The 14133-nt window shown below is 44.6% G+C and overlaps 1 protein-coding gene across 13 annotated transcripts in view; it reads left to right on the top strand.

The window, feature by feature from the left end:
* Positions 1-13613, top strand: part of LRRFIP2 (LRR binding FLII interacting protein 2) — a 162744-nt gene extending 149131 nt beyond the window's left edge. For all 13 annotated transcript variants that reach the window (XM_056520354.1, XM_056520355.1, XM_056520365.1 and 10 more), the window contains 2 exons: positions 866-970; positions 12306-13613. In XM_056520354.1, the coding sequence (XP_056376329.1) occupies positions 866-970; positions 12306-12416 (216 nt within the window). In that variant the 3' untranslated portion in view covers positions 12417-13613. The remainder of the gene's footprint in view (positions 1-865; positions 971-12305) is intronic.
* Positions 13614-14133: the final 520 nt, after the last annotated feature.

Here is a 14133-nt window from a genome sequence, read left to right on the forward strand (position 1 = left end):
CTTATGCTTACATATACCTTGGTCTAAGGAGTATTTTACATTTTGCATAAATGGAAACTTTCATCCCTCTTTCTATTTAAAAAAGCTTCCTAGATACATTTAGTGCTACATAGTTAGATATTTTTTAAGGGGGAAAAATGAGTTCAACCTAAAACCCTACTGAGTTGATCCAGAGGTTGGCAAAACAACACCCCCCCCTCCCCCTTATGAGGCTAGTACCAGTTTCCCCATAACAGGGAGATATCTTCCCGACGCCAATATGGCGATCAGAATAAATCCCTGTATCAACGTTCGATCCAAATAAATCTAGTATCCATAACTTGTAATAGTATGTTTTTCTAGAAAAACATCTAGACCGCCTTTGAACTTGTTTATTGAGTCAGACATCACAACATCATGTGACAGAGTTCTATAGTCTCACTTCTCTTACAGTAAAATATCCCTGTCTGAGAGGATGGTGAAACCTTCTTTCCTCTAAAGGACTGACTGTATACTAATGGCAATTACAGGAAAAAGTTTGCCAAAATAATAATTCAGAATACTTTTATTTTCCACAATAACTTACTGAACAAAAAAGTTAAACCACTCTATATGGGCAGCTAGTTACAAATGGTATTTATAGCAGCCAGCATCTGCCAGTTATGACACGGGGCCAACTCATGGGCCTGCTGCATATTCCCCTAACCTGACCTATGATATACGTCAAGGGTCAGAAAAGGGTTAAAACAAAACAAAACTTTTTTTTTAGTATTCAAACCCCAACCGATAACTAGAACTAAATCTCCCCCATTGTGTATATTTTCTTTTCAAAAGGTTGGTTCTTGTCTTTTAAATTTTTTATTTAATTTCATTGCCATATTTTTAGGTTCTAAGGCTTGAAGGACAAGTGGTAAGATATAAATCAGCAGCAGAAAATGCAGAGAAGGTAGAAGATGAACTAAAAGCTGAAAAGAGAAGACTTCAGAGAGAGGTATGGAAAAACTAGAAGGATTGAGTTTTCGCTGTGACCCTCCCATTTGATACTTATGTGGGGAATATTCTGTTCAAAGAGGTGTTTTTAAAGGGACATTCCAGAATTGTTTTCTTTAACCTTTGAGCCTATTATATCAAGTTATAATACTGTGGAATATCAGTGCTCAAAAATAAGTGGAATCAGCCTTCTAGGAGTGGACAGAAATTAAATTGTTCTGAATACAGGGTTTAAAAAAATGTTTAACAAAAAAATCCCACAAATGTTTCCAAAAAATTATAAAAAAAAAAAATCCTTTAAAAATGTTTTTAATAAAAACATTTTAGAAGAAAAAATGAGGATATAGCTGGTTCTCTGTTAATAAATGTCATTTTTTTTTTTTTTTAGAAATTATTGAATAGATCAGCCCTACAGCTACAGATTCAGATGGTCAATATCACAATAAAACATATAATAAAATGCAATGAATATGCTGTTTAGTGAATGCAATCTGACGCCTTACTGAACTTAAATCCAAATGGTAATTCTGGTACAAGGATCCTAACATAGGATGTATACATAATGTAAGGGCGTCTTTGAAGGAAAAATAGTATCTTCGATAGTGCTGAGTGCTGATTTGGAACAGTTTATGGCAGTCTGTTAGTACTACGGCACAAACAATTTGAGATAGCAATAAATCCAGTTGGAAAGAAAATTATGACAAACTACTCATCTGTAATAGTTATGCCTGTAATAGTTATGCCCCGAAGTAGCGATCGTAGCTGTGTATGGGTGAAGCGAAGAATGTAGCTGTGAGAAGATAACGGTGAGAAGCGCTTTATGATATACAGCCATTGATAAAGGAGGACTCCCCAGAAACGCGTCTAGCGATACCCACGCAATCTACTAACTACCATTGCCACCCTACTACTTCTGCAAATTCTTATCAGCTCCTCGCAAGCGCTGCAGTCCCTGCAAGTTAGGACCACCGCATGGTGTGTTTACGTGCCTAACTGCTGCATGAGGATAGCTCTCTGATCAGGTTTCCCAGCGCTACTTGTGCGACTCAACTACCATCATCCTGAGCCGGATGACTGTCCGTGCTACAGAGCAGCTAAGGGAGCCGTCACCTGCACGCTATACGATACAAACAGCGCTTCTCACGGTTATCTTCTCACAGCTACGATCTTCTCTTTACTCGTACACAGCTACGATCTCTACTTCGAGACCACAGGTAAAAGACATCTTTAGGCCGGGAGAAGCCCGTGCCAACCTGTGGGGCATAACTATTACAGATGAGTAGTTTGTCATAACAATTTTATTTCCACCTGGATTTATTGCTATCTCAAATTGCTTGTGCCGTAGTACTGACAGACTGCCATAAACTGTTCCAAATCAGCACTATCTAAGATATTATTTTTCCTTCAAAGACGCCTTTATATTATAACTATACCGGTTATAACAACAGGTATACATCCTATGTTACGATCCTTGTACCAGAATTACCATTTGGATTTAAGTTCAGTAAGGCGTCAGATTGCATTCACTAAACAGCATATTCATTGCATTTTATTATATGTTTTATTGTGATATTGACTATCTGAATCTGTACCAAGGGCTCTGCTCAGATTCTAGTCTTATATGCTTATTTTATAAAGCTATTCAATTATTTCTAATAGAATGTATGTATGTTGACAGAGAACCAGCTACATCCTCATTTTTTTTTTTTCAAACAATCTATATATATATATATATATATATATATATATATATATATATATATAAAAACTCAACGTGTGTGTGTATGTATGTATGTGTGTATGTTCCAGCATCACGTCCAAACGGCTAAAGATATTAACATGAAACTTGGCACACATGTTATATATGTCAACAACAAACATAGGATAAATAATTTAACCCTTACTCACCCCCATTTGCCAGGGGCGGGATTTTTGTTTAAAGTCCCATACAAGTCTATGGGAAATGTATGTTACTGCATAACTTCCAAACAGCTGGAGACATTAAGATAATACTTGATCACATGTTACTTATATGTCCACTTAAAATATAGGATAGTTAATTTAACCCTTAACTACCCCCATTTGTGAGGGTCGGGCTTTTTGTTTAAAGTCCCATGCAAATCAATGGGAAATGTATGTTCCCACACAACTTCCGTACGGCTGGAGATATTTCAATACCTGGTACACATATTACAGGACGGGATATAAGGTTGGAATAGGAGGTCGAGATATGAGGATGGGATAGGAGGACGGGATAGGAGGTCGAGATAGGAGGGGATAGGAGGACGGGATATGGGGTTGGGATATGACAGCAATATATGAGGATGGGATATGAAGTCAAAAGCTTCCTCCTTTGTTTATTTTCCTCCCCATCAAGGATTAGGAAGGAAAAACTGGGCAACACCGGGTACTCAGCTAGTATGTATATATATATATATATATATAGATATAGATAGATATAGATATAGATATATATATATATAGATATATATATATATATATATATATATATATATATATATATATATATATAGCAAAAATAGACAGTGGCACTGTCTATTTTAAAGATATTAACATGGAACTTGGCACACATGTTACTTATATGTCAACAACAAACATAGGATAAATAATTTAACCCTTACTCACCCCCCATTTGCCAGGGGCGGGGTTTTTGTTTAAAGTCCCATACAAGTCTATGGGAAATGTATGTTACTGCATAACTTCCAAACAGCTGGAGACATTAAGATAATACTTGATCACATGTTACTTATATGTCCACTTAAAATATAGGATAGTTAATTTAACCCTTAACTACCCCCATTTGTGAGGGTCGGGCTTTTTGTTTAAAGTCCCATGCAAATCAATGGGAAATGTATGTTCCCACACAACTTCCGTACGGCTGGAGTTGTGAGGTCGGGACAGGAGGTCGGGATATGGGATTGGGATATGACAACAATATATAAGGACTGGATATGAAGTCAAAAGCTTCCTCCTTTGTTTATTTTCCTCCCCAACAAGGATTAGGAAGGAAAAACCGGGCAACGCCGGGTACTAAGCTAGTATAAAAAAAAAAAAAAAAAAAAAAAAAAAAGCTAATATATATATATATATATATATATATATATATATATATATATATATATATTTTTTTTTTTTTTTTTTTACATTTTGGGGATTTTATTATTTTTTAAAAAATTTTATCAACCCTGACCACACCCAGAAGGCTGATTCTACTTATTTTTGAGCACTTCTATTTTCTTGGCACCATTGGGTACTGTGGAATATCCTCTATTACCGGTCCTCTTTTCCCTATTAGTGTCCTGTTTTCATGTATGGGATACACACCTGGAAGTGATGGTGTTCAGAGACAACAGAAAAATAAAAAAAAGACTTGATCTTTCCCAGCGTTTCATGCAGCCAGAGACAAAGTCAGATGGTCTCCAGGGGGCGTGTCTATGCTGCAGTGGATGGGCAAATAGCATTACTTTAGTAAATACCTTCCACCCTGCTATCCTTCCACCAACTGCAGCACTTATGACATATTGTCTCTGGCTGCATGGAATGCTGGGAAGGGTCAGAGACAACAGTAAAATAAAGACTTGCACTACAGCAAATCTGGGTGTGGGTCCCATACATGTAAATGAGACAAAGCGTCACACAAAGATAATAGCATATTACCGTATATACTCGAGTATAAGCCGACCCGAGTATAAGCCGAGACCCCTAATTTCAACCCAAAATCCCAGGAAAAGTTATTGACTCGAGTATAAGCCTAGGGTGGGAAATACCTCATCCCCCCCTGTCATCATCCAGACCCGTCATTAACATCCTCATCATCATCCCCTTGTCATCATCCCACACATCCCCCCTTCATCATCCCCTTATCATCCCACACATCCCCCCTTCATCATCCCCTTGTCATCATCCCACACATCCCCCCTTCATCATCCCCTTATCATCCCACACATCCCCCCTTCATCATCCCCTTATCATCCCGCACATCCCCCCTTCAATCCCCTTATCATCCCACACATCCCCCCTTCATCATCCCCTTGTAATCATCCCACACCCCCCCCTTCATTATCCCCTTGTCATCATCCCCACACCCCTTCATCATCCCCACACCCCCCCTTCATCATCCTCTTCTCATCATTCGCCCTCAGTGGTCTTCAACCTGCGGACCTCCAGAGGTTTCAAAACTACAACTCCCAGCAAGCCCGGGCAGCCATCGGCTGCCCGGGCTTGCTGGGAGTTGTAGTTTTGAAACCTCCGGAGGTCCGCAGGTTGAAGACCACTGCGGCCTTCAACATCATCCAGCCCCCTTTCACCCCCTTTAGTTCTGTACAGTACTCACCTCCGCTCGGCGCTGGTCCGGTCCTGCAGGGCTGTCCGGAGAGGAGGTGGTCCGGTGGGATAGTGGTTCCGGGCTGCTATCTTCACCGGGGGCGCCTCTTCTCCGCGCTTCCGGCCCGGAATAGAGGCGTTGCCTTGACAACGACGCAGAAGTACGTTGGCAATGAACGCACCTCTGCGTCGTTGTCAAGGCAACGTGACTATTCTGAGGCCGGGCCCGAAGCGCTTAGAAGAGGCCTCCCCGGTGAAGATAGCAGCCCGGAACCACTATCCCACCGGACCACCTCCTCACCGGACAGCCCTGCAGGACCGGACCAGCGCCGAGCGGAGGTGAGTACTCAGAACTAAAGGGGGTGAGAGGGGGCTGGATGATGTTGAAGGCCGCAGTGGTCTTCAACCTGCGGACCTCCGGAGGTTTCAAAACTACAACTCCCAGCAAGCCCGGGCAGCCATCGGCTGTCCGGGCTTGCTGGGAGTTGTAGTTTTGAAACCTCTGGAAGTCCGCAGGTTGAAGACCACTGCGGGTGGGGGAGTTCACTCGAGTATAAGCCGAGGGGGGTGTTTTCAGCACGAAAAATCGTGCTGAAAAACTCTGCTTATACTCGAGTATATACGGTACACAGAATTATAAATTGGCTTCATGGGCTCAAGGCTGAAAAAAAAAACCTTTAACTGTGTTGCTCACGTAAAAACAGATTTAGAATTTTTGCTTTTTAAAGAATAGCTATATTTTAACCCCTTAAGGACCAGGGTTTTTTCCATTTTTGCCCTTTTCATTTTTTCCTCCTTACATTTAATAAATCATAACTCTTTCAATTTTGCACCAAAAAATCCATATGATGGCTTATTTTTAGCGCCACTAATTCTACTTTGTAATGACATCAGTCATTTTACCCAAAAATCTACGACGAAACAGAAAAAAAATTGTGACAAAATTGAAGAAAAACTAAATTTTGGGGGCTTCCGTTTCTACGCAGTCACCTTACCTTTATTCTGTAGGTCCATACGGTTAAAACGATACCCTACTTATATAGGTTTGATTTTTTTCATACTTTTGGAAAAAATTATAACTACATGCAGGAAAATGGATAAGTTTAAAAGTGTCATGTTCTGACCCCTATAGCTTTTTATTTTTCCACGTACAGGGCAGTATGAGGACTCATTTTTTGCGCCGGGATCTGAAGTTTGTAGTGGTACTATTTTTATAAATTTTTTCATGATATAAAAAGTGACCAAAAATACGCTATTTTGGACTTTGGAATTTTTGGGCGCGTACGACATTGACCATGCGGTTTAATTAACAATATATTTCTAGAATTAGGACATTTCCGCATGCAGCGATACCACATATGTTTATTTTTATTTACACTTTTTTTTTTTTTTTTTTTTTTTTTAAATGGGAAAAGGGGGATGATGCAAACTTTTATTAGGGAAGGTGTTAAATGATCTTTATTAACTTTTAGCTCCCATAGGGGGCTATAACACTGCACACACTGATCTTTTACATTGTTCAATGGTTTCTCATAGGAAACTATTGATCAATAATTCTGCCGCTTGACTGCTCATGCCTGGATCTCGGGCACTGAGCAGTCATTCGGAGATCGGACATCAGGAGGCAGGTAAGGGGATCCTCCTCATGTCCTACAGCTGTTCGGGATGCCGCGATTTCACCTCGGTGGACTCGAACAGCCCCCTGAGCTAGCCAGGGGTAGTTTAGTTTCACTTTAGACGTGACAATCAAATTTGAATGCCGCATCTAAAGGGTTAATAGCCACGGGTCCCGACCCGCTGTGACACAATGGCCCCGCGTTATAGAAAGGGAAAGGACCCAGGACGTACAGGTACGCCCTTGGTCTTTAACAGGTTAAAAGATACAGGCTAAAGCTTGGCAACATGAATAACTTGTTGTGTGGTCAATAAATATGCACCTTTATGCAAACAAATGTATACCAGGTATACATTGATAAGATGTATTTCTCTATCGGCTCCATTGGGGGACACAGACTGTGGCATATGCTGCTGTCTTTAGGAGGTATGACACTAAGGCAACAAAGAAGTCGGCTCCTCCAAGCAGGATATACCCACCTCCAGGCCCTGAGGTAATCAGTTTTAAGCTTAGTGTCTAAGGAGGTGGACATGGTCTGGAGTTCTCTCCAGACCAGGTCTTATGTTTTATTATTTTCCTAGATTTAGGGATGTGTTAGATTTTTTATTCTATTTTCTTTCCTGTTTTCAGGTGGGGACTCAGGAACTGCGGCTCACTGTTTCCCCATTGCGAGTAAGGGGGCACAGACATTGCGTTTATGCACTGTTCACCCCCTCTCGCCAACGGTCAGCGCCTGGGTTTGTACCTCATGGGTCCGGGTCACCCTATCTCCCTGCTCGCCTAGCTCGCAGATGGTAGCCCGGCATGATGCAGGTGATAAAAGCTGGCTGAAGACTTCATGAGGTAAGGTCTTCTGACTGAGGTGAGTATATTTCCCTTTCTCCTTAGGTGCAGATTTGCAACATCTGGAGACCCTCAGTTTTTGGCCCACCTTTCTCATGGGTCTAATGGGGCTGGCCTGGACAGGGGGTCATTTATTACTGGGGTAAGCAGTGGCAGTTTGAATGGGGCACAACTTTCTATACTTTATTCATATATATATATGTGGAACGACTGTCTGTGTGGCCTCCCTCTAAACAGTTAACTGGAGTGTTAGCCACTCCTTTACTCTGTTAATACTGTAACTCTAAACTGTCTGGTTCTGCTGAACCACTTGTTCTGCGTGCTCCACTGCTCCCCCAGACCCCCCCTGCTACTCTACCCCGGTTGTTCTTGCAGACCCGGTGGGTTCGGCCGCCCCTCCAGCCTGGGTTCCCTCCCTCACCCAGTCTATATCCGACTTGGCTCAGGTCTCTCGTTATGTGGCACTGCCTTGGAGAGGCCCTCCCTACACTGGCCCTCCGAAGGGTCCCGCTCTCCCCCTATTCTGACGTTCTCGCAGCATCATAGGGGTATGTCATCTGACTCATCCCCCGAGTCTTCTGGCAGGCACGGGCGCTCCCCTAGCAGGCATTGCCCCGTTACTCCGACCTGTAGCAAGCGTCGCTCTCCATACCCGCGTACCAGGTCCGTCTCTCTCTCTTCCAGGGCCGCCTCACCTCGTTCCCATTCACCTGGAGAACTTATGGAAGAAGTCTCTGATTCGGCCTCCGACTCAGAGGACCACACGGATGTGCCTGATGTGGTGTATTCAGTGCTTGCGGCCATAAGAGACCCCTTCCATCTAAAGGACCCAGGAACTTCGGACGTGGCTCCAGAAGTCTCCTTTCTTTGTGCCCGACCGGCACTCAGGACTTTCAGCTCTCACGCTGAATTTTAGGCCCTGCGGGTATCCGCCTGAAGTCACCCTGACGAGAAGTTTCAGGAAATGAAGATGGTTCAAGCGCGGTATTCCTTCGCCAAGGACCTCATTGCTCGGTAGACCTCCTCTCCAACTGTGGATCCGCCGGTCTCCCGCCTCTCTAAGGCGCCTACCCGACCGTTGGCTGATGCGGCTGCCTTCAAGAATCCAGCGGACATGAAGGTGGATATTTTGGCAATCTCTGCCCTTGAGGCAGCAGGTTCTTCCTGCTTTTGCTTCTGCCTGGGTGTCAAAGGCCCTTTTAGAATGGTTTTCCAACTCCGCCAGGGTAGTCTTCAAGATCCTTCCGGAGGATTTATTTAATCTAGCTCTCCGATACTCCGCAGCCGGAGATTTTTCTGTGTTCTGCTTCCATGTGCAGCTCCTGTGCTGCCTTTACCACAAGCTACCTGGTAGCCACCGTCCCTTCATGGGGCTTTAAGCCTGGAATGCGGACGCCACCTTCAGGAAGTGAGGCGACGGGTGGAAAAAGAGTTCTTTATTACCTCTGGTAAGACTCACAGAACCGCTTTCCGTCGTAAGTTCTCCTTCCGGTTCTGCGGACCTTTGGTACCAACAAAGGGTCCAGCCAGGCGCCTTCATGGGAAGAGGGCTCCTCTTTCCGATCCCATTCCTCCCGGAGGTCGGCTATCCTTTCCGTCCGTTTGGCGGCCCCACCAGGCACCCGTAGGCCTTCCTCAGCCTGAAGGGTCGCCCCAACCCGCCGACTCCTCTCGGGTGGTTGGTCGCCTCTTACCCTCCGGGATGCCTAGACATGCAGCTTCAGGGGAACGTTTTCGAGGTTTATTCCAACCTCTCTGTGGTCTCCAAGAAAGGCGTTTCTGTTCGCCCAGTCTTGGTTCTCAAGTATCTCAGCCAGCATCTTGCGTTCCCATCCCGAATGGAGTCTCTCCGTTCGGTGCTGGCGTCCATGGTTAAAGGGGAGTTTTCGTTCCTCGGTGGACATCAAGGATGCCTGCCTCCACTTCTCATTGTTTCCCGGTCATCAGCGGTACCTCCGCTCTGCAGTTCCGGACAGTCATTTTCTATTGTGGCTATCCATTTTGGTCTGGCCACTTCTCCGTGGACCTTTACCAAAGTCCTGGCGCCTGTGATAACGGACAACAGTTGTTTCCGTGATACTTATTTGGACTACCTCCTGATCTGAGCTCCAGCCAGAACCCAGATCCTGGAGAGTCTTAGTCTCAACCTCCAGACCTTGTCTCACTTCGGTTGGATGGTCATTTGGGACAAGCACAACCGCTCTCCTGGGGCTCCAGTTCGATGCGGCCTCTGCCCGCTTTCGATGCCGTCGACTCTTTTCAAGAGTCTGATGACTTCGGCTCCCTGCTCCAGTTTCCATTCGCTTTTGCATGGATGTCCTGGGTCGATTGGCCATTGGCCCAGTTTCATCACCGACCTCTTCAACTGGTGATTTTCTTACGGTGTGACAGGTCTCCATTGTCTCTCGGCCGCAAGATCGTTCTCTCTCGTCAGTCTTGTCGGTCCCTTCTATGGTTGCTTTGTTTTCCCCCTCATTTTTTTCGAGCGTGTTCCTTCCTGTCCATCCCGGCCAGTCTGTCAGGCTGGGGAGGTGTTTTCATGGACCGCCCTGTCTGGGGTCTTGGCCCCCCGAGAAGCTTTTTCCCCTTCAACATTTTGGGGCCTAGGGCAATTCTTTCTTTGTTGCTTCTTGGGAATTTCCCTCCTGGGCGGAACTCAGGTTTCCGGCCATCTCAGTTATCTTCAGTCTGGCCGTCCCTGGGATGTGATCTTCTCGGCCGGTCCTCAGTTGTCCAAGGCCACTGGTCCCTACATCCAGGGGTGTTTGCTGTGATCTGCAACCCCTGGGGCGCTCCAGGCGTGGACCTCTGCTTGTCCTGCCACAACCGAAGCATTCCTCTCTCTTGGTCGAGCCTTGCCCTACCTTGTCTATTTGGTGGTCGGGCTTTGCCTTACCTTATCTGTTTCCTCCCTTTCTTCTCTTTTCGGGGTCCTGAGGAAACTCTCAGTGGGACGTTTCCGCCATTCTTGTGGCCCAGCCTGGGCCCGGCGGGCATGGTACGTCGTCGTGGTCAGGCTCCTGAACAACTTAACGTTGCGCCTTCCCTATCGTCCAGACTTCCTATCTCAGGTCTCCTGTGCCAACCCTATTACCGTCTCTGCTTTGACGGCGTGGCGGTCGAGACCACGGTTTTGAGAGCAGCGGTTTCTCTTCCCAAGTCATTCGCACCATGCTCAAGGCTCGTAAGTCCTCCTTGGCAAAAATTTACCACCATACCTGGCGGTCTTATTTTAGTTGGTGTGAAGCTCAGGTCTTGTGTCCTGTTACCTTTTCGGTTTCCCGTCTTCTCTCTTTCTTGCAGTCGGGATTGGAACTGGGGTTGTCTCTCAGTTGCCTTAAGGGTCAGGTTTCGGCCCTTTCTATTCTTTTCCAGCATCCTCTGGCTTCTAATTCTCATGTCCGGACCTTCCTTCAAGGAGTGGCGCATGCTGCCCCTCCTTATCTGTCACTTTCTCCCCCTTGAGACTTGAATCTGGTTCTGGGGGTACTCAAAGGTGCCTGGTGCTTCACCAGGACAAGGTGGTCTTCCGGCCAGATCCTTCCTTTTTGCCTAAGGTTGTTTCGGCCTTTCATCTCAATGAGGACATTGTTCTTCCGTCCTTTTTGTCCCGCTCCTTCTCATTCTAGGGAGCATTTACTCCACAAACTGGATGTGGTTTGGGCTGTTAGGTATTACCTCTTTATCTCTTCTTCGTTTCGTCAGTGCGATTCCTTTTTTGTCCTTATGGAAGGTCATCGTAAGGGACAACCTGCTTCCATGGCTACCACTTCTCGGTGGATCCGGTCTGCCATTTCGGAAGCCTATCGCTGTAGGGAAAGATTCCTCCCTTCAGGGTTGTGGCTCATTCTACCCGTTTCTGTTGGGGCATCCTGGGCTCTCCAGAACAAAGCCTCGGCCTCGCAGATTTGCAAGGCGGCTACTTGGTCGTCTTTACACACTTTCTCGGGGTTCTACCCGGTTCATACCTTCGCATCGGCTGATGCTAGTCTGGACCGTAAACTGCTGCAGGCAGCAGTGGAACAGCCGTCTGCCTGACTGATTATCTGCCCACCCAAGGGACGGCTTTGGTACGTCCCACGGTCTGTGTCCCCTAATGGAGCCGATAGAGAAAAGGAGATTTTTTAACACTTACGTAAAATCTCTTTCTCGAAGGATCCATTGGGGGACACAGCTCCCGCCCTTTTGGGTTTCTCTTTGGTTCTCTGTCCGAGGGTGTGTTCAGTTATCTTTTCTTCTGGTTCTCGGACAGTTCCTGTTTTTTCCTTGACCTGTCGGTCCTCTCCTATTGCTCTTGTACTAAAGCTGATTACCTCAGGACCTTGAGGCGGGTATTTCTTGCTGGGAGGAGCCGACTTCTTTGTTGCCATAATGTCATACCTCCTAGAGGCAGCAGCATACACCACGGTCTGTGTCCCCCAATGGATCCTTCGAGAAAGATTTTACGGTAAGTGTTAAAAAATCTCCTTTTTTACCTGTGTGAGTAAGGTTTAAAAAAAAAAAAATCTTAATATGTTTTTGTTTTATTTAACAGCTTAGAACCACTCTGGACAAGATGGAAGAGATGGAGATGACAAATAGCCATTTAGTAAAGAGGTTAGAGAAGATGAAGGCCAACCGGAATGCACTGCTTTCTCAACAGTAAAGAGGATTACCATACAACAACTAAATGCACTGCTCCACAAAACATTGCGCCTTTACTTGGTCCTACTATAGACATTCTTCTTAGCATCCTTGGTGCATATAATGGCTGAGCCTGCCGGGTTCTTGACAGCAGAGTGACTTTGTCGATGTTTAATTTATGAGAGAAGTGAAAAACTAGTATTAATACATTAATACGCCTTGATGATTTCTCCTTTTCAGCACACTGATTTGGGTAGATCTCTGAGGTGAGGCGCAACACGCTGGATTCCTGGTTTTTCATAGGATATTATTTTTCTTCACATTGTTATAATCAACTTTATTCACTCTCATTTCTTTTTGTGGTTTGCTGCTTACCTATGCTGGTGAACTGAAACTACTGCATGAGGAGGAATTTCTGCTATAATTCATGCCTATCCAATACTGTACTGAGGTTGAACAGACCAGATTCCACCGAACCCCTTCCCTGCATAGACGAGTCATGGATTCATGGATGCGTTATTATTTGCCAAAAATGTATATCAGAGGAAATATCACATGGTGCACCTTTTGCTGAGCAAGTGCCCAGACCAATTTTTAAGTGTCTTACATTGTCACAGAACTCCAGAGCAACGGGGAAGGGGTTAAAAACGCCAAGTGCCTTCCTCACTGTAATTTCAACTAATTCCTTTTCAAAACTATCCAATGGAATTATGCTAACATTTGTTCTTAGGAATCTTACAGTTTGGGGGGATGTGCATTCATTAAACTTTATACATTTTGAACAAAAAATACTTTTTGTAAAAATATTTTAATTTGTATACAAATTGTATAACATCAGACAGGGGCTGTATATTCTTTTATTGCATGGGTGATGGCATAACTGTTAATAGTATTTTAATGAAATTAATTGGCTAATATTAAGAATCAGCCCCATACAGGAAGTCAGATGTATTTTGTTGTACATTATAAATATGATCTGTCGCTCAAGTGTACGTGAACTTAATAGAGTAAGCAAATTTCCGGGGACCTACTTATAGAGACTTTAATGGTCATGTTAAAGTTTTGAATTTCGTATTTATTTAGGATTATAATACCAACAATTTTTTGCAGACCAGAAAAATATTCAAGCATGAAAAAGGGCTAATTTATACCTGCAATTTTATTTTGAAAGAAAGATTATCACAAAAATGTACCCAATTAAAATGGTCACTTTAAACAGGCAACTTTACAGTGATCTCATGTTTGTTTTACATTTAATCTGCGTACTTTATGTATCTAGGGCTGGAAAATCTAATGCACCTGGAAAAGTTAAACCTAGGATCAGCACATCAGAGGAAAGAGAGAGAGATGATCACTGCGGAAATCACAGTAACAATGATGCCTTTTTAAAACACAGCAAAATTGTATTTGGTTTTTACCGTCATTTGGGCAAAACCTGGCAAACACTCAGGAGTAACGCAGCTCGGTAACACAATATGTGAATACAGCCTTAACCCCTTAAGGACAATGGATGTACTCCTACGCCCCCGTTTCCGAGTCCTTAAGGACCGAGGACGTAGGAGTACGTCCTGTCCATTCCCGGCCCCCCGCCACTAGCCGGAGGGGAGCCGGTGCCCAATGCCTGCTGAAATCGTTCAGCAGGCATCGCGGCATATCGCCCAGGGGGGTCATTATGCCCCCCCATGTCGGCGATGGCCGCAGATCGCTGGACAATTCAGTCCAGCGATCTGCGGCGATTC

This window comes from Hyla sarda, chromosome 5 (genome assembly GCF_029499605.1).
Source record: "Hyla sarda isolate aHylSar1 chromosome 5, aHylSar1.hap1, whole genome shotgun sequence".
NCBI lineage: Eukaryota > Metazoa > Chordata > Amphibia > Anura > Hylidae > Hyla > Hyla sarda.